This window comes from Rhincodon typus, chromosome 4 (assembly GCF_021869965.1).
Source record: "Rhincodon typus isolate 14 chromosome 4, sRhiTyp1.1, whole genome shotgun sequence".
Taxonomy (NCBI): domain Eukaryota; kingdom Metazoa; phylum Chordata; class Chondrichthyes; order Orectolobiformes; family Rhincodontidae; genus Rhincodon; species Rhincodon typus.
Genome location: NC_063335.1, coordinates 17,491,947 through 17,518,980, shown reverse-complemented (window position 1 = coordinate 17,518,980; position 27,034 = coordinate 17,491,947). Strand labels below are relative to the sequence as shown.

Sequence of the window (27,034 nt, the reverse complement as noted above, 5' to 3'; positions counted from 1 at the left end):
TCCTGGTCACCCACTGCATCTGGATCCATCTCCAATTTACCACTGGGCAGGACAAGTCAATGGGGCTGACAATGTGCAACTCTCTGTCAATGTGATTAAATTCATGTGCAAGTCCTGTTTACATTTTGTCTCTCACCGCCCATCCATTGTCTAACTGTCTGATGGCGATGGCCAAACAATTGGTCTAGACTTTGCTGTCATGAACCATCTCAGTTGAATGACTGCTCTTCAAATCTGTTAAAGGTCACCAAGGCGTGTTTAGCCATTCCTGCACAGCAACAGCTAAGTAACTCTTAGTGTATTCGCCCCTACCAGAATCAACCCTGAAGAAATCAAGGAAAAATTCTAGAATCACCAGTACTCCTTGGCTGCTGATAATCCAGACAAGCTAATCATTCAATGTAAATTCAACTCAAGAGTTGGTGCAGACCAGACAAGGAAAGAGGTCATCAAGAAAAATGTGGCTGACAATTGTCACTGCAATGGTTCCCCTGCTTACTGAAAGTAGGTGTTCAGCATGAGCTCTTAGCCACTAACTCCCTAATTATAACAAGATGCCTCCCTGTTCTGTGAACTGGTATCTGACTGCCCATGTCATCACAAGGAAGGAAGGCAGGGTGTGCATTTAATGAATGCTATGTTGGATAATGTGTTCAACTGACCACTGTTACCAACTCAAAAGTTAAAATGTCAACGTCTATTCCTCATACATCCTGAGAGCATGAAGGGCACTCCATTGTCTCAAGGATCAAACAGGTAGTCATGAAAAAAAGCTCTTTCAGAGAAACCCTGCAGTCACCTGTATACAGGCAGAAATGACAACTGCTGCATTGAGGATGAGTGGGCAACCTCTAAGGATATTGCATACTCCACTTGAGTAACATTGTTTCTACAGGGTTTACCTCAATCGCCAGTCATCTCTATCCAAGCAAGAGGTCTACTGGATCATCTGCAAGACAGATGCAAAACATTTGGTCGAATCAGAAACCAGATGAAGTTCATTCATATGGAGAACACCAGAACTGTGAGAGGCTCTGTAATGGCTTAAAAAATGACTAAGAGCCATTGCCTACGAGTTCACTACCAAGTGTCAGTGCCAACAGGTCAACATTACTCCTAAATAAAGCCAGAATTCATAAAAAATGGATGAAAGTCAGTTCTTTGCCCATCAATGAAGGAGTAATTAACAGGCTGTCAACATTCCTCTTGATGACCCTCACACAAATGCTGGAATGACAAACGCAGTGAAATTCCTGTCTAGTGGAAAAGATCCAGGAACTGATGCTATCCCAGGCTGGAGGTTAATGCTTGGCTAAGCAGGTCAATGAATTATTTCAGTTTTGTTTTAGAAGCAAGAAATGCACCTGTAAGAATATGATTATATCCTTTTGTCCATTTACGCAGCAGAAAGAAACACTCAAATTGTGACAATTAAATCTCATTCCTCTCCATTGCCACCAAAACCTTTATTCAACCCCCTCTGAACAAATCAGTGAAATATCTAAAGCAGGATCTCCTGCCAGAGATCAGTGCCAGAAAAGACCAAGGAAACATTGACATGGTGTTTACAGTTAGTCAGCTGCAGGAGAAATGCCAAGAGCAGAACATGGACCTGTACACTATGTTTGTTGACCTGACCAAGGCGTTTGAAAACTACGGGAGAAATTTGGCTGGGCTGAGAGATTCCTCACAATGGTTTGTGATGACGTCCATGATGACATACCCACATTTGGCCTGGATGGTGATCAGTGTTTTCCTAGTCACTACTGGGGTTAAACAGGGCTGTGTGCAGGTGCCACTCCTCTTCAGAGTGGCATTTGCCTTCCCTGGTAGTGATCTTGTTTTTATAATCCGATATTGCATGGATGGGAAACTGCTTAATCTGTGCCAATTCCGGGCAAAGACTAAAGTCTCCCAAGACCATACTTAAAGATTTCCACTTTGCTCTAGCCACAGGTTCAAAACTGAAAATAAAACATAGCATAGGTTTGCTCTCTGACGTACACAGCGTTAGCTTTGCAATCAGTACTAAGGAAATTGGAGCAACCTACCTGCCTGCTCCAGGTAACCCCTATCTTCAGCCTGAAATTTCAGACCGACTAGAGCATGTTAACATTGGGTACATTCACTTATCTTGGCAGTACACTCTCCCAACTGGTCTATAATGACAATGAGACACAGGCTGGAGTGCCCAAAGCAACAGTAACCTTCAACCTACATTCAGAATCAGTCTGGGATGAACACCAGTATGCCAGCTAACAAACTGAAAGTTTTTACAGTAAGAGTTCTGCCTGCTGTGATCTACATGTGAGACTTGGACTGTGTTCCAGAAACAAACCAAGAAGCACAATCAATATCATTTGTGCTACTTTGAGAAGCATTTGTAAATCAAATGATAAGTAAACAAAATAGGAGGCACTGAGCTGCTTGCCTGAGATAGTGTGCCAAGCGTTTGCATCATATTGAGACAGTCACAACTAAGTTGGGCTGGTCATATAATCAGAATGTCAAACGTTCACTCATCAAAGCAAATTTTCAAGCAGGGTTTCAATCTGTGCTTGTGTTTTCAAGGAAGTATTACAAGGACAATATTTACGTAGGACGCCTTACGTAGGACTTATGATCTCACCTTCAAGTCTGGAGGAGAACCTCACCCAAGATTGCTAAAATAATGTTGTCTCCTTTGAGAGTAAGTGCTTTCAGAGGCAGAGAGAGAGAATGCAAGGAGAGGAAATCCCAAGCCAACTTCACATCCAAAACTCAAATCATCCGCAGAATCTTGCCCTATTTTTAGCAGAACCTCCGGTACACAAGTCAGCCTCAGCAGTTATTCCATTTAACCATTGGTACCATACTAAACATCCCACATGAACTTGGTTATCTTGACCTCAAAAGCCAAATGAGATTAGTGACACGTTGCAGTAGACATACCAGCTACTTGTGGATGATGCTGTTAGAATCACTGCATACATGACTCCTCCAGCTGGTTTGTCCCAATACCAGAAAATGTAGCTGAAAGACTCAAGGTCATGCAGCTGCACAACATATTTGCCTCAAAATAAGTCCATCTTGGATTTATGCAGATATTAATCAAGAGTCAGCATAATCCCATGAATGTCAGATAGATTTGCAATTGCTGGTTACTTTCCAGACTTCAGCCAATGTAGCAGCACTCAGGAGATGTGGGTAATTAAATTGTAGAGCTTCCACACCATACACAAGCACCAAGGGCAAACAGTGCCAAGAACAGCATGTGAAAAAGTGCTCATTGTCAATGTTGAATCTTTAACTGACCTATATTATGTACTGCGACAAAAGGCAAGGGATTAATGTTCAAGGTCACAAAAATGCTTGTGCATCAGAAAAGTCACGAGTTTGTAAGAACTTCACAAATATAAACATCTGTGGCAAGTGTCTAAGATGTTAACTTTGTATCAATTGTTGATGTGAAGTGCATTCACAAATCTCTTTTCATTGTCAAATGCTCATTACCATTTCAGGGTAGATGAAGGACTATTTGATCTAAACTGATTGTGAAAGGCAATAGTCACCAGCAGCCTTCTCCTTCAGTACATGTGGAATTGTTGCATGCTACTTTCACACAAAACTAAGAATTAGAACTCAGTTTGGGTCACTGGGTTGATTGGTAGCTGTGACTGAGACTTTTCAAGATGTGACATGCTGATTGATTGAATGCAATCCCCTACGGAAGACAGTTGAATGGTTAGGTGTTTCCAATCACAAAATTGTATTCGGAGATTCAGGAAGCAATCTACAGTGAGCAGATACAGCGGGGCTAGTTTGAAATGATGATTAGTTCCACAGGATAAAAGGAGAGTCAATAGTTTGCAGACTTCCAATGGATTCAACCGAATGTGATCTAGAGATTAGGTATGAAGCAAATTGCTTGTAAGTACGATAATAAATATAAAAATTAATATATTTCAATCAAGTATAAAATAATCTACAAGTATATACTGTACCAAATGTAAAATGAATCAAAGTTATTAAAACCTATTTAAAAATACAACAATCTTAACTAGAAGATTTAATTACCTTTGCAAGTACTGATTAGATGTGGATAGAATTCACTGAGATGGTAATGAGTATATAACTCTTTTCCCATTTGTATCAGACTTAATGACTCCATCCACACATTTCTATAGCTTTGAATTCTACTTACAAAGACAGGACAGGAAGAACAGAGAGGAGGAAAGGCAGAGAAATGAGAGAAGAGAGAGCAAGGAATGTGAGAAAAATTCGACCAAATGTTCTGTTTAATTATAACAGTTGTTGTAGGGATATTTAGTGAGGAGGAAAGATGCAAATAAGGAATGTTTTTTTGTTGGTTTTTGCTGTACGAAGTCATATGCAAAACAAATAAAGTTAAAAATAATAATTCTCCTCCCCACTAGTCACATGCTGAGGTTATTGATCTAACTTACAAGGGTAAGGAGAGTGTGGTGGTGAGAAATTAGTCTTAGCTCTACATTTCTGACCTCTACAAGTGCCATTTGGAATTTAAAAAATGCTCTCTGGCTTGCATACATCAGATGTAAAAACAAACTGTTTGTAAAGGGTTTAATGTATGCAGTTAACATCTACAGGTGGTGTGCAGAGCAGGCAGATCATGTCATCAACACAGAACCGACAACTGCACTGTTAATTTAAAGCTTTGCAATTGATCAGATGTCCTGTCTTGATATGGTACAGCTAAAAGGCAGGAAGGAAGATTATTGTATAAGTAGGTCGTCCTCTTGAAATCCTATATGAGTAGGACAATGTGAGACAACAAGGTGCAGGGCTGGATGAACACAGCAGGCCAAGCAGCATCATAGGAGCAGAGAGGCTGACGTTTCGGGCCTAGACCCTTCATCAGAAAAGGGGGAGGGGAAGGGGGTTTTGAAATAAATAGGGAGAGAGTGGGAGGCGGATAGAAGAGGGATAGAGGAGAGGATAGGTGGAGAGGAAACAAACAGGTCGAAGAGGCGGGGATGGGGCCAGGAAAGGTGAGTGTAGGTAGGGAGTTAGGAAGGGGATAGGTCAGTCCAGGGAGGACGGACAGGTCAAGGGGGCGGGATGAGGTTGGTCGGTAGGAGATGGAGGTGTGGCTTGGGGTGGGAGGAGGGGATAGGTGGGAGGAAGAACAGGTTAGGGAGGCAGGGACGAGTTGGACTGGTTTTGGGATGCGGTGGGGGGAGGGGAGATTTTGAAACTCCCTTGTCCGCTCCACACTCCCCTCCAGCTCCACCACACCCGGCACTTTTCCCTGCAACCGCAGGAAGTGCTACACCTGCCCCCATACCTCCTCCCTCACCCCCATCCCAGGCCCCAAGAAGACTTTCCACATCAAGCAGATGTTCACCTGCACATCTGCCAATGTGGTATACTGCATCCGCTGTACCCGGTGTGGCTTCCTCTACATCGGGGAAACCAAGCGGAGACTCGGGGACCGCTTTGCAGAACACTTACGCTCGGTTCGCAACAAACAACTGCACCTCCCAGTCGCGAACCATTTCAACTCCCCCTCCCATTCCTCAGACGACATGTCCATCCTGGGCCTCCTGCAGTGCCACAACGATGCCACCCGAAGGTTGCAGGAACAGCAACTCATATTCCGCTTGGGAACCCTGCAGCCCAATGGTATCAATGTGGATTTCACAAGTTTCAAAATCTCCCCTCCCCCTACCGCATCCCAAAACCAGTCCAGCTCGTCCCTGCCTCCCTAACCTGTTCTTCCTCCCACCTATCCCCTCCTCCCACCTCAAGCCGCACCTCCATCTCCTACCGACCAACCTCATCCCGCCCCCTTGACCTGTCCGTCCTCCCTGGACTGACCTATCCCCTTCCTAACTCCCTACCTACACTCACCTTTCCTGGCCCCATCCCCGCCTCTTCGACCTGTTTGTTTCCTCTCCACCTATCCTCTCCTCTATCCCTCTTCTATCCGCCTCCCACTCTCTCCCTATTTATTTCAAAACCCCCTTCCCCTCCCCCTTTTCTGATGAAGGGTCTAGGCCCGAAACGTCAGCCTCTCTGCTCCTATGATGCTGCTTGGCCTGCTGTGTTCATCCAGCCCTGCACCTTGTTGTCTCGGATTCTCCAGCATCTGCAGTTCCTACTATCTCTGAGTAGGACAATGTGCTGTGATAAGGCAGAGCAGGAGAAGCTGCTGGTGGAGGAGGAAGGGCTCCAGCAGGATGTTCTCTCACCAATGTCTGAGATGTGTGTGGTTTCAGGAAGGAGATCCTTAAGGAAATCTGCCATTTACTACAACCAAAATTCCAACCTGAGAGCAGGACAAAAATCGTATTTCTAGTAGCTGTGATGATGATCCTGGCATGAACTTCCATGTGTAAATAAGGCCCCAACCAAGCTAGTGTTGGAGATATTAGCAACATCTCGATTTGAAATGCACTGAAAAGATAAATTCATTGAATTCCTTCTTGTCAGAGAGAAGTTACTTATCCACAATAGCATCTGTAATAAAATGGAAACCACCACAACTTTCCCAGAAGGAATGCAGTTGGCATCAATCCATTATTCATCTGGATGGTATTATGTGGATGCGTGCAATGCCCACCTTCTTCCCTGCTCTTACCACCTGTACCTACCACCAGCAAAATAAATCCTTGTCTCTGGCCCGACAACAAAGGTCCCTAGTTTTGACCTCCTTTGAAGACAGTGAGTGGACTTGGTTGAGCAACGTATGGATGATACAGCCAAAGGCTCCATAAGTGGAAGAGGAGGGATGACCTTAACTGCATTTGCAGCGGTGAGTCAAAGACAAATCTTAGTACCTTAGCATGTTGATGTGATATATTATGCAGGGGACTTCAATCCTCACTCACCATCTCAGGAAACCATTGAATGGGTCAAAGTTTATATCCCTAACTTTCCCTTCCATACTAATGTAGTAGAGGTGGTAATTTTTTTTAAAATCAACACCTCAATTTCAAACTTTGATACTGTGATTGAAGAGGTAAATATTTTCATCTTTCTCCAGGGATTATGAAACACCTACAGCCACAATTCTATTTTACACTTTTTATGTAACTCAGAAATTTGCATGAGTCACATTTGCAGTTGATAGCGAGAAAGTTTAGATTAAAATTATAGCGACAAGTTACAAATGATCCATCATAAAATGTACCAAGCTACATTCATCTAACAGGAATAAAAACTGCAAATCAGTAATTTCATTCAAAATTCTTCAGTTGCTAACTTGTTACCAATGACCAAGAGCAATTTTGTTTTTAATTAATGCGTAGGGTGTGGGTGTTGCTGGCTGGCCAGCATTTATCACCAATCCCTAGTTGCCCTTGAGAAGGTGGTGGTAAACTGCCTTCTTGAACCACTGCAGTCCAGATGCTGTAGGTTGACCCACAAAGCTGTGAGGGAGGGAATTCCAGGATTTTCACCCAGTGACGGTGAAGGAACAGCAACACATTTCCAAGTCAGGATGGTGAGTGGCCTGGAAGGGAACTTGAAGGTGGTGGTGTTCCCATGTATCTGCTGCCCTTGTCCTTCCAGATGGAAGTGATCGTGGTTTGGAAGATGCTGTCTAAGGACTTTTGGTGAATTTCTGCAGTGTATTTTGTAGATAGTAGCAGCAGTGTGTACTGAGCGTCAGTGGAGGGAGTGGATGCTTGTGGATATGGTGTCATTCAAGCTGGCTGCTTTGTCATGGATTGTTGGAGTATTATTGGAGCTTTACCCATCCAGGCAAGTGGGGAGTATTCTATTACACTCCTGACATGTGCCTTGTAGATAGTAGATAGGTTTTGGGGAGTCAGGAGTTGAGTTACTCGCCGCAGAATTCCTAGCCTCAGGCATGATCGTGTAGTTACTGTGTTTACATGGCGAGTCCAGTTGAGACTCTGGTCAATGATAACCCTCAAGATGTTGATGGTGGGGGAATTCAGTGATTATAATAACATTGAATGCCAAGGGCCAGTATTAGATTGACTCTTATTGGAGATAGTCATTGCCTAGCATTTATGTAGTACGAGTGTAATATGCCACTTTTGAGCCCAAGTCTGATTATTGTCCAGATCTTGTTGCATTTGAATATGGACTGCTTTAGTGTTGGAGCAATCACAAATGGAGTTGAACATTATGCAATAATCAGCAAACATTCCCACTTCTGATTTTATGATGGAGGGAAAGTCATTGATGAAGCAGATGAGGATGATTGGGTAAAGACACTGCCCTGAAGACTTCAATTAAAATGGAATCACTTCAAATATTTCTTAATTTCTTTCAGGTGCCATATTGGTTTCTTCATCTCTTACTAAGAATTTACCACTGGAGGTAAGGTTTCCTCCATAAAAGGTATATCATGTTGCACAACTTGTAGGAAATTATTAATTCAATAGCCTTACATTTGCTTGTTCCTATTCATGTAGCATTGCTGGACTTGCTTCTTCAAAAGAAGTTTTCATGAAGGGTCATCAGCTAAAATATTTGGCATACACTGATGGCCTCACACTGGTATATTGGGTGATGGAGGGGTATTTAATCAGGCAGGAGGCTGGGAGGTAGGCTCGCTAGCAGCTTGCCACTTCTACCTCAATTAAAGCGAGGCACACAGGCCTCTGCTTGGCTTTCCTGTACTGCTGCTAATTGAAGCCTTTGAGTCAGCAAAACCAGGAGGAGGTAGTTAACAGTGTGGCGAATGAAGGCTCACTCTGCAGGAAGTGCAACAAGGAAATCCTGCTGTGTTTACTTGCAGGCTTCAAGCGAGGCATTTCAAGGCAAGTGGCTGATCGAGGAACTCGGCATCAGGAATGGAAGTGGGGGGGTGCGGGGCAGGTCTTGATACCTCCCCCTCAACACCCCCACCGGTCTTTGCTGCCAACCCTTTCACCTGCCTCTGTCCCCCACACAGTTATTTCCCTCCTGTCATCATTTATCTGGGCCTGGGTCCCTCCTTGATTTGAGCTCTCCAATAGGTGTTCTACCAGCGGCATCTGCTGCCTCTTTAATAGTCCCACTGATCAGTCCTGCTGGTTAGCTAGCAGGTGCTTCCACCCCAGGGTTTGCAGTCCTTAGTGAATCCCATTGTTGCCCTGGTCAATTACCTGAAAATCTGATGATGGTCCTCTGAAACGAAGGCCTTATGGGATCACCAGATCTCCAGCACACAAAACACCTGTCACCACCACCAGATTCTGCCTATTAACTCTGTTTCACCTCACCAATGCTGTTATTTCTTACCGAACATGGTATGATTTTATTCTGGAACTGTTGCTTGTTAACTTTACTCTCCGGCTCCTACTTCACTACATTGTAATAACCTGTTGGAAAATTACCCAAGGAAAGAAGCCCGGAATGTAACTGAAATTCACAATGGACTGGTGCAGACTGGAATCTGTAAACATTGGTTGAAAATGAAGGCTGTTGACCATGCTGGAAGGAATTACCTGTCAGCAGCATGCCAGCATAAAGAGCTAATTGCTGGCACTTTTGTGAATTTTTCTTAGTCATAAATTAGTTGTGGCTCAAACAATATGGTCGTGTGTTAAAGTTGTCTACTTATACATCTCTATTTGGAAAAAATAATCTCATGCAATTATAAACTGTAATACTTCATTTTAAAGGTTATAAAATTCCAGTGTGACTTTATAAATCACATACTACAACGCACATTACTTGTGCTAACATAGCACCAAAAACTTAGCAAAACAGATTGGTTAATGCTCATTAATTCAATTTATCCACGAATGGTCTATAATAACCTGAAGGGTAAATTATTGTTCTGGTTGAAGACAACAATAACCAAAATACTGTATTGAAAAACGGATGATAATCAGGGTGGTAAGTGAACATTAATCAAAATCTGTAGCAATGCTCCGCAAATTTAAATCCTTTGCTGTTTTCAAATAATGTACACCTTCCTGTATTGGGAAGGAAATCATTTGGAACTGATGATTGGTATCTATGGTGTATCATGATTGTCCTATGAGACTATGAAGTGTCAGCCTGTTTTGTAGCGGACCAGAAATGTGATGTTTTCAAATAAATGACTGAATATCTTTGCTTACCCACATTAAGGATTTTCCCAACCTCAATTGTAATTTTACAATATTAAAAGCAATAACTTGCATTCATATGGCACCTTTAACTGATGATTCCTTGGAGTATAATTTGACCATAACTTAAGGAGGTGACATTAGGAGGGGTGACTAACAACAAATGTGATAGTCAATGTGATACGATAGGAGAGTCTTGTAGGTGGACAGAATTGCAGAGAGGCAAAAAAGAGTTATAAAGGTGAGAATTCCAGTGTTTATGGCATGGAAAGCTGAAGATGCATTTGGTAGGTGGTTAGTGAACGGCATGAGGGATCTATAAGGGGAAAATGCTAAAGGAGTTTACAGAGATAGGGAGGGGCAAGGCTGTGAACACATTTGAATATAATGAGAATTTTAAATTTGAGTCAATGAAAGTCAGTGAGCATTGATAAAGAAATGGTGCAGGTCAGGATGTGGCCAGCAGCTTGAGTTCATGGAGAAAGGAAAATTGAAGTCAGTCAGGAATTGCACAGTCAGATAGTTTGGCAAACACAAGTGTAAAGTTAAAATGGAATAGTATCCATTACAAAAAGATAAATTAATATTAACAGTCATTGGGTAGTACAGAACTTGAATACTGATTAAAACAAAAGATTTTGTCGAGCTTTTCATATTGCACTCATCAGGATATTTCACAAAAAGTTTTATGGTGTATCATGGTTGTCCTGAGACTACTGAAACACAGTCTGTTTTTTAGCTGAGCAAAAAAAGTCACATTTTCAAATTACTTGCTTAGGTACAATTTCTGTCATAAATAGATTTTTAAAATAACTTGTATTTGAACTGATACTAAAGAAAAAATAAAAGTATTTATTTCTTCTGCAGGAAAATTCCTATGTGAAGCGGCATCTTACCTGTTGAGTGCCTTCCAAGCTTCAACATACGTAGCGATCTCATCAATCTCAGGATCTGGACAACCTTTCCCACATTTTCCAATTCTGTGGAACCTCCATAAAGTTGCTCCACCAGCATAGTGATGTAAAATGGGATCACAGCAATAAGATCGATGATATTTACCAGACTCTTAAGAAACTTCCATTTGTTTTTGACACAGAAAAATCTCAGTAAATACTCAGCAGAAAACCAGGTGATACAAATATACTCAACTGCATTCAATAACGGGGGTTCCAATATTGTATATTCAAGGGAAAAGAGAGCCATGTTTGCAATGGATATGAGAACAAATGCTACAGAAAGGATGCCAAATATTTTAGCCAGTATTGAAGAGTCAGGTTTCTCCATCATGACCCATAGTTTTTGTCTTAGGTTTTCACAAATTACTCCAGAGAAATCTTCCTCTTCATTCTGAATCAGTTCTGCATCTTGCTTTATGTCTAAAGCTTCATTAATTTCTTTCCGTCTGTAATATTTGTCTCTGCAGCAAATGTCAATGTTAAATTCATCTATTCCCCAGTATTCAATTTCCTGTAAAAAAGACATTGCACAAAGTTCTTCATTCACATGTAATCTACCAGTTTTATAATAATTTATGATGTATTTGAAGGTTTGAGAACTCCGGTCGAAGAAATATTCATTGTCCACAAAGTTGGCATCATCACATAGCTCCAGCACAGAGTCCTGTTCAGACATAGCCAGTTTCCCCAGACGTGTTTCAGGGTAGGACAACAGAGTTTCAGGAGACAAAATGAACCTGCTGCCCCCAACATTTATGATGAAGGTGTTTAAAGGATTTTTATTGACACATTCTTCGTTGTAGAAAACACTGGATTCCAGAGAGACAACAGAACAATTATCTTCATTCTGTTCAAATAACCAAGGAGAACAACTGGGAGACTTCATGGTACATGGTCAATGACGATGGCCTGATAAGTAAATATAGAAATCCTTCATTAAGATACATTTAAAACAGTAACAAAGTTGCGATGTCAATTTCCATTGTGAAAAACATTACCCATTTAGGTCTAAAATGGAGTACATTAAATGTTTAATGTAAAAGCCCCTCTAACACATTTCAACTTTTTTTCAGATTATGAACTTCATAAAACTCCGGAATGAGCACAGGTGTTAGAGACAAATGAAAAATGGATTTTGAATGAGGATTTCATTCCCCAACAGAAGTACAAGAATGTTCATGTGTTGTCTTTAGCACAGACTAGCGGAAAGAGATGTAACTAAAGCACTCAACAGTGTGCGTCACCAACTGTTCCTGTAAAATCAAAAGATGATACAGATAAGATGATTTCTTCAGTTTGACTGAATGGGACTTGTACTTTCTTGAAATACTTAGAACTAATACAAACCTATAATGGACTAACTCAGGATGTTAAATTTTGAGTTTCAAAGATGTGTCACTGTAATTCAAAAATCTGCTTGCCACGTGTTAACTTGGTACCTGTCACTTCATTTCCAAAATCCCTACAATGTGGAAGCTGGCCATTCAGCCCATCAAGTCCACAGTGACCCTCCCATTCAGACCCATTCCATCACTGTAACCTCTCATTTTCCATGGTTAATCCACCTAGCCTGCATATCCCTGGACACTATGGTCAATCCACTTAATCTACACACCTTTAGACTGTGACAGGAAACCCACACTGACACAGGGAGAACATGCAAACTCCACATAGACAGTCACCCAAGGGTGGAACTGAACCTGGGTCCCTGCTGCTGTGAAGTAGCAGTGCTAACCACTGAGCCACAGTGCCAGCCAAGTATTTGAATATTATCGGGAACTGCTACTCTCCATATGTTAGTGATTCCTAAGTAAACGTGCACATTCTGGAAAATGCTTTGCTTGATATAAAAGGTGTATTAACATATTGTCAATGTCAATAATTGTTATTTTCAAATGAGCATTGTGGCCAGGTGAGGAAGGGTGAATCAGCCTCCGTCTTTTCAACCTCCTCAGGTGGCTGCGACAAGGATGTAATGTTCTCTTTAGTATATGGCTATACCTCACACCAGTTCACTTGATCACGCGAAACAAATGAGGAGCCAATTAAGTTTTTTTTGAGCGAAAGGAAAAACAATTTTAATACTTGCTAGCTGCAAGAAAAATAAAGACAACATGAAAAAGAAATATCAATACAAATGCAAAGTTACAAAGGGAGTAGTACCACTACAAAAACATAAATTATTCTGAATAGTTATTTGGTATTACAAAACTAGAACACTGCTAAAAAAGATTTTTTTGAAGTTTTTGTATTATAATCATTGGGACATTTCGCAAGAAATACAAAGAGAAAACAACATTTTTGTTGTCTGAAAGTGCTGATTGTTTGACAAGGGAATTTTGTTGGTACAGGTGCTGCTATGAAAAGCTTTGATAAAATTGTCTTTTGAGCAACATAAAAGTACATGCAGGTTAAAGTCCTAAGCTGTTCTTGTGCTGTTTGGAATAAACCAGAGACCTAGCTGGCTAGACATGCCCTGGATCAAGGGAAACTGTGAACATTACAGTTAATCTTGGAGTCCTCAAGAATCAGATGTTTCTTTTCCATTTGCATTACCAGGTGCTTTGTCCTTCGAGCGGCTGAGAGAAGCAGAGAAGGAGAGTGAGTCTTCTCTGGCTCTTACAAATCTCTCTCCTTGGCATTTCCAAAGCAATTACTTTGAATATAGCTCACTCATGTATTCCTGTGCTGGATTCTTCATCTCCCATCCCGATAAAATGGGGATAAAGACATCACCTACAGTTATGAACTTCTCATGCAAGTGTGTAGAGCAGGAAATGCCAGTCTGGTTGACTAGTTTCAGTCTACTTTGATAGATATGTTAATTATTTACATATAATGTCTTTACATCTAGCAACTAAAGATATATTTGAGATGTTACGAATAGATTTATCCAACCAACAGCAATAATACTAAGGCAAGAACGAGAAAACACTGGAATTCTGAAAACAGAAGCAGACAGAAATACACAACAAGTGATTTGTCAATGACAGATTAAAGCTTCAGTTTAATCTAGTATTCTAATTGAGTACCGGTGTGGAAACTGATAATTAAGAATGATCAATTATATTTTAAACAAATTGCAAATAGTGAAATCTCATCAAGACATTCTCAGTGAAGCAATTAGAAGAATAAAATGCAGCAAAAAAAGGAAATTAGGACAGTGAAGCCAAAAGATGAAATGAGCTAATTATGGATACTACAATGCCTTATGAATGCAGGTATGAAATCCTCCAGGTAGGTCAGGTGAATCAATTTACATAATCCTGCTGAACGAAAATACATTTTGCTGAAATGTTTCATCTTCCACTCATCAGGACATTAACAAGAATACAAATATCAAGGTGAATACTTTAGGCTGCATAAGAAGATTGCTGATTTGCAAGAGGAACGGGATTGCTATAAGTTTGGCATGGAGAATGCACCAGTTATACGATGAGTGACAGCTAACTGCTAAAAATTTTTAAAGTTTTAAACCAGGCATGTTGACAGTGATTGGTCAAAGTATTTCCCTGAGGAGCAAACCAGAGAATGGATGTTGCTAATTTGTTAAATTGAAAGAACACTGCATCGCTGTTTGCAAAGAATGAGGTCCTGTGTATTACTATATGGAGTTACCAGTCTGCACAACTATGACACACTCCGAGTCCAGTTGTCATGTTAGATCGAAGAAGTTACACAGAAATTCACCTTCAGACTCATGGATTCAGACACACATCACCCTACCAGATCAAGTGTGACTGCTAAATAAAAACCAAAAGAACTGCGGATGCTGTAAATCAGGAACAAAAACAAAGTTTCTGGAAAAGCTCAGCAGGTCTGGCAGCATCTGTGGAGGAGAAAACAGAGTTAACGTTTTGGGTCCGGTGACCCTTCCTTGAAACGGTTCTGAGGAAGAGTCACCGGACCCAAAACGTTAACTCTGTTTTCTCCTCCACAGATGCTGCCAGACCTGCTGAGCTTTTCCAGAAACTTTGTTTTTGTTGTTGTTGAAGTGTGACTGCTATTGAGAAAGGGACCTCAAGTACCAGCAAGGTTCAATGCCTTCAAAAATGGACTGAATTGTGGAAATGTTCTTGTATCAGAATATCATGCTGAGCTGGAGGAGAGATAAAAAGCATGCAATTCATGCTGAAAGTGCAATAATTTTGCAAAGATGTATTGGTCATCAAAGACGTCTTCATTGGTTCAACACCTGAAGGAGTTTCTTCCCAAGATTGAGTTGCAGTACATTTATATCACTATGATACATATAATATAATACACATATTATATTCAAGTTTGGATTTTGAACTGGTTTTGGTCAATGTACAAAAGGGATTTTAATGACTAACCTGTTAGTATTACAGGAGCTATGGCATTAAAAAAAAAGCACAAGAGAAATGATTCCTGAAGTGCTAATGGAAATTTGTTTGCATTGGGAGAATTTCATGAGTCGGCAGGGTAAACATGGAAGAGTATTAGCCTGATTTCAGTTAGAAATACTTTTCTTTTTAGATTAGCTTAGCAAATTCACCCGTAATGTGGAAAGCCTTTGTTCAGTTCTCAGAAGTCCTGCTTAAAGTTAAATGTAAGAACACAATTCTCCTGGAGCAAGGAGTTAGTTTAGAAAGGTTAGAAATAGGTTACCTCAGTATAAGGGTTAAGATTGGAAGTTTCAGGTCAGAAATGTTTCGCAAGAACCTTGAATGGGTTATTCAAAAAACAAAGTCGAAGCTCAGCTGTATGAATATTGAAGGAAGAGGATATCAGAACTCAAGACTAGGAATTGAAAGCAAAAAAGTTAGTTAAACCTATAGATGTAAAAGAGATAGAATTTTCTGGTGTTTTAGGACTTTTATTTGAATGTTGTGGTAATAGATGAAATATTGTACTTTAACCACATATTGAAATATTTCAAATTGTGATATCAGCAAATAGTTTGGTTGATTCTATTTTTTTTGCACAGTAACCTTGTTTTATTGTTAAAAACCAGCAGTGTGTGCTGGTGTTTCAGTGAATGACCATTTTATTTTTAAAAAGAATCAAAATATGATCTATTAAGCCTGATTTCAGTATTGCATCAGACTTGCCCAATAATAAACATCAGTTAGGATCATAACACCATCAAGTAAAGCACTAGATCATTTAAAGCAATGCTTTAGAATCACTGTCATTTCTGTATTGTTTATTAATTGTAAATGTGCACGTATCTACCACTAAGAAGTTTTGGAACTTTCTCTCATCCCTGTGAAAGGCACTCTAAGCTTATGGAAGACTCAATTATTCGGCTTCTGAGAACGAGCTTTGTTGCAGTGCACAGGTAAGATGTTACCGCAGACAAGTTCACATTTTATACATAGAGGCAAAAGTCTTATGGGATTAAATATTAGTGATAAAGGTTCAATTCAAACTTGCAGGCACCACTACAGCAGACATTATATATATATTTACTGGATCTGCAGTTATCATGGGGGTTCTGTTAGACTCCTCACACGGACACATAACTCTTCCAGTTTCACACAATTTGAGACAGTTGGTGTTTACAATCTATGCTGACAGAAGCTGAAATGAAACAGATTACATCATTGAGAAAACCGACTCCTCACTGGAGGAATTAAAGCTAGATATTGCACAACGAAACAGTGGCAAAATTTAGATGATCATCAAACTTAAGCCATAATTGCAGACAAGCCTGCATTTCCTACAATCCAAAAACTGTTAGTGTCATTTCATATAAATATATAAGCATACAAATTAGGAGCAGGAGTAGGCCATTCAGACCCATCGAACTTAACCCACTTTTCAATTAGATCATGACTGATCGGACTGTAACCTCAAATTTCATTATGCACCTACCCTTGATAACCTTTCAATCTGTGCTTACATAAGTTTATCTAACCCTGCCTTAAAAATATTCAAGGACTCTGATTCCATCATCTTCTCAGGGGGGAAATTCGAAAGATTCCTAACTATATGAGAGAAAAAGGTATGCCTCATCCATTTTAAAATAGGTGACTCTGACTTTTAAACAACGATCCCTAGTTCTGGATTCTCCCATAACAGGAAACATCCTTTCCAAATCTGTCCTTTCAAGGCCTCTCAAAATCTTAGCTGTTTCAAATAAAGTCACCTCTTACACTTCTGTGCTCCAACAAGACAAACCTAGCTTGTCCAACCTTTCCTCTAACACAATTCCCTCGGGAGTTCAATAAATGTTCCCTGAATTGTGTTGCGTGCATGTACATTCTTAAATAACATGACCAATGCTGCACAGTACTCCAGATGTAGTATCACCAATGTTGTATGTAACTCAAGTGTAACCTCCTTACTTTTGTATTCAATCCCCCTTCCAATAAATGATAAAAAATCTATTGGCTTTCCTAATAACTCTTGTACTTGCATGCTAAAAACATTTGAAATTCATACACAAGGGGTCCCACAACCCTCTGATCATAGAGCTCTGCAATCTCTCACCATTCAGATGATATGCTTTTCTATTCTTCCTGCTAAAAATGTACAAAATGATAACATTTTGCCATAGTATGCCACATTTACCACATTGTCGGCTGAGTGGGCAAATACTTGACAAATGCAATACAATGTGGATAAATATGAGCTTATCCACTCTGGTCACAAAAACAGGAAGGCAGATTATTACTGAATGGTGGCACTTTAGGAAAGGGTGAGGTACAACGAGACCTGGGCATCATGATGGAATTGTCACTGCAATTTGGTATGTAGGTGCAGCAGACAGTGAGAAAAGCTAATGGCATGCTCTCCTTCATAGTGACAGGATTTGAATACTGGAGTAAGAATGTCTTGCTGCAGTTATACAGGGTCTTATTGAGGCCACACCTTGAGTATTGTGTGCAGTTTTGGTCTCCCAGTCTGAGGAAGGACATTCTTGCTATTGAAGAAGTTCAGCAAAGGTCACCAGACTGATTCTCGGGATGGCAGGACTGACATATGAGGAAAGACTGGATCAAACGGGCTTGTATTCGCTGAATTTACAAGAACGAGGGGAGATCTCAGAAACATGAAATCCTGATGGGACTGGAGAGGCTAGATGCGGAAAGAATATTCCTAATGTTGGGGAAGTCCAGAACAAGGAGTCACAGCCTAAGAATGAGGGGTAAGCCATTCAGAACTGAGAGGAGGAAGAATTTCTTCACTCAAGGAGTTGTGAACCTGTGGAATTCACACCCACAGGAAGCTGTTGGGGTCAGTTGGTTAGATAGATTCAAGAGGGAGCTGGACATGGTGCTTGTGGCTAAAGGGATCAAGGGGTATGGGGAGAGGGCGGGAATGGGATACTGAGATTGCATGATCAGCCATGACCGTATTGAATGGTGGTGCAGGCTCGAAGGGCTGAACGGCCAACTCCTGCACCTATTTTCTCTGTTTCTATGTTGCCCACTCAATCTCTCTTTAAGCCTCTTTATATCATCTTAATGGCTTACTTTTTCATTTACCTTTTGTGTTTTCATTAAATTTGGCAACCATACCTTCACCTAATTCACTTATACAAAATGTAAACATTTGAGGTCCCAGTGCCCGTTGCTATGGCTGACTGCTCATTACATTTTGCCAACCTGAAAAAGATCCGTTTATGCATACTCTGCTTCGGGTTAGACAGCGAATCTTTTATCCATGTCAATATACTACCCCAACACCATAAACTCTTCTTTTACCACAACAAACTTTCATGTGGCATGTTATCAAATACATTCTGGAAATCTAAGTACACTACCTCCATTGGTTCGTGTTATTCACAGCATATGATACTGGCTCAAAGAACATCACTGGATTAGTCAGACATGATTTCCCTTTCAGAAAACCATGTTGATTCTGACGGATTACTTTGAACGTATCTTAATGCCCTCTTTTCCTGATGACAGATGTCAAGCTAAAATGATCTGTAGTGCCCTGCTTTGTCTCCTTCCATTTTTGAATAAAGGGGTTACATTTGCTCATGGAAACTTCCCTAAATCAACAGAGTTTTGGAAAATTAAAATCAATACATTAGCTGCCCCATGAGCCATCTCTTTTGTGAGCCGAGGATGAAGTTTGCCTGGACTCAGATACTTTTCAGCGTGTATCTCCAACAATTTAACCAGTATCACTTCTCTGGTGATTGCAGTTTTCCTCAGTTCCTCCCATCCTTCCATTTCCTGATTTATCACTGCATCTAGAATGCTACTTGTTTCATTTGATGCAAAATACCTACTCAATTCATCTGTCATGACCCAAAAGTTCTCAAAATTTGAGATGGGATATCTCTCCACAAACCTCTAGAATAAAGAAAGCGGATATCTGTCAGCTATTGTTACTCATGTAGGGACGTTTCAGTCCAAAGGATGTTCTATGGTACTAAGTTTGGCACTTTGTGTGTTTCGAAAGGTCATTTCCCCAGTCTTCTGGACATTGAGGGACTGCTCAACCAACCTCATCATAATGACACTGAAAAGGACATAGCGGTGTACAATCAATGACAATAAACAACGATGTCTGGATCGAGGCACAATTTATAAGGACAATTTACAAGGACAATTGCATATTTGCAGCTTTTGGCCTGGACTTTCTCATGGCATCTTTTCAATTCATGCTATTGGCAAGGACATTGGCCCCACCATGGTTCAGGTGGAAACAGTCCTTTTGGTCAGATCCTACTTCCAATAGGGTGCCACGCTGCATGAACTGGAACTCATTTCTTCCACACCAGACTTTTGGGTCACACATTCACCTTCCTAATTTGATTTGTGTGTTGCAAATTTACTTAGATGACTGAGCTAATAATGCAGAGATTACGGCTTTTGTGGTTTTGTTTCTTCATTTAATGCCTAGCTCCTCACACTGGCTGGACAGAATCTCCATCATGTCCTGCCTTTGTCATCGACATTTGCATGGACCATGATGACTGGATGCTGCCATTCGACTACAATACCTCTCCAGCTCTGAGCAGCTATCCTGGACCCTGGCAATAGGCAGGAAGCACAGCTGCCTGGATTCATGCTTTTTGGAACAGGGAACAGTATCAATTCTCCTCACTATATTGTCACCTACTATCATTACATTTCTTCTTACTTCCCCATCTTGAATGGGGGTGTTCCTGTACCACGGTCAGTTAGCTCATCCACTCAGTAGCCCTCACCGTCAGCCAAAGAAGATGAAAGAATCTCAAACTTGTTGAACCATACTAAAGGCTGAGGATCCTATGCTCCTGCCCTTGGGCCCCCCCTTACCTGCTTTACTCAGATGCACACACTCCTGCTCCTGAACTGTAAGGCTAGAAGATACATGAATAGAATTAAGCCTTTCAGCCCATCAATTTGTTCTAACGTGCAATCACGGCCAACATATTTCTCAGCCCCCATTCTCCCAGTAACTCTTGATCCACCCCTTACCAATAAAGAACTTATGTCAGTCTTAAAGACTTGCAATAACTTGGCCTCCACAGCCTTCAGTAGCAATAAGTTCTACAGGTCTACCACCTCTTTCACACAACATGTGTGTATAGTTCAGACTCCTGCTCAAACTCTGAGCAAAGCTGCTTAAACTTCAAACACTTGCTGAAGATGTGTTTGCTCTGGACCAAAACAGGCACCTCGGAGCTCCTATTTGCTGCAACTTCACCTGTACTGTATCCTTAAATACATCTTAAGGAACTATCAATTGTTTCATTCAATTCTAAATTTAGTTCTTTTAATATATTAACATTACTTCCAGTTGCTGACTATATTGAATCTTAGGAATCAAATAAACCTTAGTCACTTCCCAAATAATTAAATAAATGCTAACTCAGCCAACAATGTTCACATTCCAGGAAATAACAATTAAAAAAAGTTATTTACAAAATAATTATCCCTACTCCTGGAATAGCATAAGAATCAATTGCTGAGGGTGAACAAAACTAGGAAAATCAAAAGCAATAGAACACCTCCTTTTCTTCCTCCCACTAACTTCGTTAGTCACTTAACATCAGCGCTCTTTTACTGATACTTCAAATTGACCTATTCAGGTATGTTATGACACACCTCTGGTGCAGGCGGGACTTCAAAACCTGGGTTTCTGACCCACAGCTACGGAAACTACCACTCACTTAATGCTCGTGTTGCAATAACTTGCCCAGCATGGGGCTCGAATCCACAAGCCGAGATCAGGAATCTTGTGTTCTTTCAATGAGCTAGCCAAACATGTAATGGAACCCAGTGTGGGATTCAAACAATTGACCCTGGAGATTAATAGTTTCATACTCTATAACTGAGCTAGCGAGCACTGACAGGCAGGAATACCAACAAGTATACCAAGGAACTTCTACACACTCTTGTCAATTGCGGTGCTAAACTGACTAGTTTATGCAATCTCCTCAAACAAAAGGCATATCTGTCTCATTTAATAGGATTCCCATTGGGGGCTCCAAATGTACTGATAGCACTTGGGCCAGAAGGCTTGGGTTCAAGTCTCACCTTTTCCAAAGATGTGTTGTAGTATGTCTGAACGTAGTGATTAAAAAAAAATTAGCTGCTTAATTGGGGCCCCTGTTTAAGACTGGCAACTATAAAATTTAAACTGAATATTTTAGTTCAATCCTCACTACAAACAAAACTAGATCATGCAAAATAAATATTTAGACTTTCTTACGCAACAGCCGCAAGCACTTTGCCTGATGTTGCTGAAAAAAATTAAAGAAAATTCAATGGTCTAACACGAATGGATTTTGCTGTACAATAATCAGGTAAAGCAAACATGACTGAAAGAATTGTAAAACTTGCAAAATATAATAGGTGATTACTTACATCAGAGAACACAAAATACAATCACACATACTTTAGACTAAAGTTTTCAAATTAATCTTACCTCTTCCACGATGATTCCTCTAGAAATTCTTTGGCTACTCATTAGTTACTTGAAGGTTATTCACTTTCTTGTGACTAACTCCAAAAATTTATACACAGCTGCTCAAAGGATGCAGGACTTTTCAGTTCTTTTGAACTCCACATGCAATTCCTGAGCAGTGAATGTAAACAGAAAATTAGAAACACCTCTGATTTCTAATAGTTCCACTCTCCTGATCCACAGCTCTTGGCAATTTCTTTCGCCTATTGAAATGTGGTCTCTTTTATAACGTAGAGGGACACAGCAGCTAATTTGTACACAGCAAAGTCTTATAAAGATTAATGATGTAAATAGCCAATGGAATTGTTTTAGTCATGCTAGTTGAGAGATAACTATTGGCCAAGATTTTTCACCAGCAGCTCTAAGGATAAATGTCAATTGTACTCTCTTTAGAGCAGAAGTTGCAAAGGTTGGAGATGTTTGCATTCAATGCTGGTCTCCCTACTACAGCAAAGATGTTGTTAAACTTGAAAGGGTGTGGAAAATTGGAAAACCTCTATTTTGGTTACAGAAGGTGGAAAAAAGCTAGCTATCATTTTGATCATTAACAAAAGGTGAGTATAGCTTGGAAAACATAGGAAAATCCAGCAAGCGTTGCAGAGATACTGTATTACAAAGAAACATTTTTAAAAAAGCTTGAAAGCGATAAATTACTACAGAGCAATAATACGATCCAAATCTTTAGTGAAGAATGTTGTAGTGTGACAGAGTAATACAGACTGAGGAAAGATTGACAAATAAAGGGAATGCTGTAGAGTCTAACAAACTCTACGGTAATTCTGTTTCAAACAGCATTCATGAATAAAAGAATAAATGCTTCAGAAACAGAAGAAAATTTGAAGCAACATCACAATAATACACATTTAATAGCAATAGGGTTAAATCAGCACAATGAGAAGAGTTATTATTCTCCAGCAGATTGAAGGCCAGAGATGAACAATACAGAACACAAGAAGATGTGATTTCATTGAAGTGACAGCTCTTATAGTACAGCATTACCCTAAAATCAAACATGAAGCGTAGATACGGCACACCGTTACAGAGTTGTGGGGAGGAAAGAGGTTACTCACTGAAAGATCTTAATGTGAGTGGGGAGGCAATGGCCTAGTGGTATTATTGCTTGACTACTAACCCAGATAATCTTCTGGGGACCTGGGTTCAAATCTCACCATGGCAGATGGTGGAATTTGAATTCAATAAAATAACTGCAATTAAGAATCTAATAATGAGAATGAACCTATTGTTGATTGTAGGAAAATCCCAACTGATTCACTAATGTCCATTAGGGAAGGAAACTGCCACGCTTACCTGGTCTGGCCTACATGTGACTCCAAATCCACAGCAATGTGGTTGACTCTGAACTGCCCTCTGGGTAATAAATGCTGCCTAGGCAGTGACACCTCCATCCCATGAATGAATAAAGATGATTCAGAAATCCCCTTTTGAGAAGGATAACTGAGGTATTTATAGGGCAGGTTCGTGATCTAATGATAATTTAGGATTCATTATGGACTTCCGACTGAATTTAAACTTGATTTAAGTGCACTGTTATCATGGCTGAAGAAGCAGAATTTACAGTCATGTGACTACATGTTATATTTTTGGTGGAATAAGCTCCAATCAACAATTACCATTGGTTAGAAACTGAACTGAACTCGCTACTGTGGTAACAAGAACACGTCAGAGGCTAGGAATTCTGCAGTGAGAACTCACCTCCTGACTCCCCAAAACCTGTCTACCATCTACAGGGCACACATCAGGAGTGTGATGAAACATGCTGCACTTGCCTGGAAAAGTGCAGCTCCGACACTCCAGAAACTTGAGACTGCCCAGAACAAAGCAGCCCACTCAATGGGCACCATCAGTTAACTCAGTAGGCTGGACAGCAGGTTTGCAAAGCAGAGTGGTGCCAGCAGTGTGGGTTCAATTCCTGTACTGGCTGAGATTACCTTGAAGGACTCTTCCCCGCAACTTTTCCTCTCACCTGAGGCATGGTAACCCTCAGGTTAAACTAGCACCAGTTGTCAGTAGACAAACCTGTACCTTGACAAACACTAGGGATTCAGGGTTTTGTTTGATACCAATTTAAAATTGTTGTCATGCATCAAAGCTCTGCTGAGTTTCTTTGGATAGTTGGTTGTTGATCAAGCCGCACATGACAGATATACTGAACAAAAACAAAGTTGCTGGAAAAGCTCAGCAGGTCTGGCAGCATCTGTGATGGAGAAAACAGAGTTAACGTTTCAGGTCCGGTGACCCTGAGGAAGGGTTAACTCTGAAATGTTAACTCGGTTTTTTTCCTTCACAGATGCTGCCAGACCTGCTGAGCTTTTCCAGCAACTTCATTTTTGTTCCTGATTCACAGCATCTGCAGTTCTCTAGGTTTTTATGACAGATGTACTGTACTGGGGTTTTAAGTTGATTACCTCAATCCGGAGGCTGGAAGAATTGGATCTGACATTAATAGGGATTCTTGATCCAGATGGGAGGCTATGTACCTAACAGTGACTATGAGACTGTATGTATAACACAGGCACAGGGTCCCTCATCGCTCCCTCCTGCAGTTTAGTTTGAGAATGGTCAAATTCTGCACACAGGCTAAAAATGGAAGAAGAATAAAATACTCAAACACTTGCAGAACCTCAGTTACATGTACTTATTGAAATATGCCAACTTAGGACAAGAACTAATAACCAAGAATGTATCGCATTCAAAGCCATCCTGAACAAAATCTCAGTGAGCATATGACATAAAGAGAGCCCTCACATCAAATTCAGAAGGTGACCATCAATTTAGCAGTGCTACATACGGTGCAAGAAGTTGAAAATCTATCCCATCATTTTTGTTTTATTCAATAACTGAGGCTCACAATTAATTCTCTGCTGCATTGTTTCTGCTTAACAAAATAAGATGTACACTTTCACATGGTGGCATAAAGTCAATTAAAGTAAGTTTCTACTTAGATGATTAAAGCAGTTGAGGCATTAGTCTTGTCACCTTTCTATAATCAGTAGGAAAGAAAAAACGTGTATCAAGATACTTTGTTGTAACAGATCTCCAATCAGGTCTTGTCTGTGTCCAAAATTACATCTGCAATCCAAGCAGACAATATTTAATTGCAGTGATAAAGGAACAATTAAGCACAAACATTGTTATCTACGTGTTGAAATTACTTGAATGCTGAATTTAATAATTTAAACACTTATGTAAAAGAAAAAGAAAGAGTCCTTGTCAGCAGTTTCAAAGTAACTAGGTTAACCGCTTTGCCAAAATGATAAATTTTAAAGAAGTTTGTGAACTATATTCGAAAGTCAGAACTCAATGATTTCCAGCCCAAGGAGATCTGCACTACTCAATATGCATAATATTACTCAAAGAGCAGCATTAAATCTCTAGGTGTGCCTGTCTCATACAAAATCAGAACTAGAAGGAGATTACATAGGGATTCACATAGCATGAGTAGAATATTCCCAGTCCCAAAACAATTTGGGCATTGAAGAAAGTGTTTGGAAAATAGGGCAAGATCAGCATTAAGAAGACAATCAATGTTGAGAGCAAAAAGTCCAATTCTTCAACCAAGTACTGTACAATGAGTCAAGAGTCCCTCATTAGTGAGCAGCAAAATAATTATTTCCAGTCATTTGCATGCATTATTGGTTAACCCCACCTGAGTATTACCCAGTTTCCAATTCTCACCCACCAAATAAAAACGAGATGGCGACATTTCTGATATGACAATTAAAAAAAGGTACTTGGTGACTCTGGCTTACTGCTTGCTCCTTCTGATTCCCATTTTGGACAGCAGTCACCAACATCTCAGGGCACAAACCCAAGGTGCATTGACCACTTGTTCCTCCAACGATAGACAATGGCATCAGACACACTCACTGCAACCTTGTGGCATGTCTCCGATCTATTTACAATATGGTTCTGACCTTCCATGTTGCAGTTTGGGGCATACCTGCACCCTTCCTTGGATTTTTTTTTTAATATATTCAGTCATGGGATGAGGGCGCCATTGGCTAGGCCAGCATTTATTGTCCAACCCAGAAGGCAGTTAAAAGTCAACCACATTGCCGTGGGTCTGCAGTCACATGACCAGGTAAGGATGGCAGCTTTCTTCCTTAAAAGGGCATTAGTGAACCAAATGGGGTTTTCTGACAATGAGTTCATGGTCATCATAAAATTCTTAAATCCAGATTAAACTCTTAATTCCAGAACCCAGGTCCCCAGAATATTACTGAAGTCTCTGGATTAATAGTCCAGTGATAATACCACGAGACCATCACCTCCCCGCTGCTACTTTATGGTAATCAAGGGTTGTGGGTTAAAGACAGGTAAGCAGAGTCGAGGATTATCAAATCAGCCATAATCTCATTGAATGGCGGAGCGGGCTTGATGGGACAAATGGCCTACTTCTGTTCTTACAGCTCAATATTTTAAAACGCCGGAAAAAAGAACTGTCTGCAGATGGATCGGCTGGTCCGTCAGAACCAGCAGCTGTCACCCAAATCTGAGAAACAGACTCTGAAAAGTAGCATCAAGCAGCCAAAGTACTTAACCTATTCCAGTTTCAAAATTCACCTGAGAATAAACATCCTAGATATCAGTCTATAATATATGTTGCTTTATAATTTGCTTTACTGATTTAATTGTAAGGTGCCCATCATTAACTGCATCTAGTCTATGTGCACTCATGCATGCATGAGACTGAATGTGTGCCATTGTATTAATTCAGAGTAAATGTGAGAGAATAAATAATGTTTTTAGTTTTAAACAGCATCCTGCTGTTGGATTGCACACTCGAGGTGTAAGAAAAGACATCTCTTTCTGATTATAGCCATTAAGAGTGTACTGAAATTCTACTCAAGACAGAAGGCTTGAAGTTAATGGAAGATTAGTATTTTGCAACACGTGAATCTCCCCAGTTCCACTGAGATCAAATTTTACTTATTTCTCATTACCCCTGAATTAGAATATGGTGAACTGCCCAAGTCTAGGTTGATTAGAAACATAGCTTATAGAATCTTGATTAGATTGCATTTGGTGTACTGCGCTCTTTTTGGGGAAAAAAACAAGTTGTATATTCAGAGATAATAGGAACTGCAGATGCTGGAGAATCTGAGATAACAAGGTGTAGAGCTGGATGAACACAGCAGGCCAAGC

General features: G+C 40.3%; 1 protein-coding gene across 4 annotated transcripts in view; it reads right to left on the bottom strand.

Annotated features, from left to right (window-relative positions):
* The window catches only part of kcnv1 (potassium voltage-gated channel modifier subfamily V member 1), a 76,173-nt gene that overhangs the window by 4,526 nt on the left and 44,613 nt on the right, over positions 1 to 27,034 (bottom strand). For all 4 annotated transcript variants that reach the window (XM_048595984.1, XM_048595986.1, XM_048595985.1 and 1 more), the window contains one exon: positions 10,931 to 11,899. In XM_048595984.1, coding sequence (XP_048451941.1) covers positions 10,931 to 11,876 — 946 coding nt within the window. In that variant the 5' untranslated portion in view covers positions 11,877 to 11,899. The remainder of the gene's footprint in view (positions 1 to 10,930; positions 11,900 to 27,034) is intronic.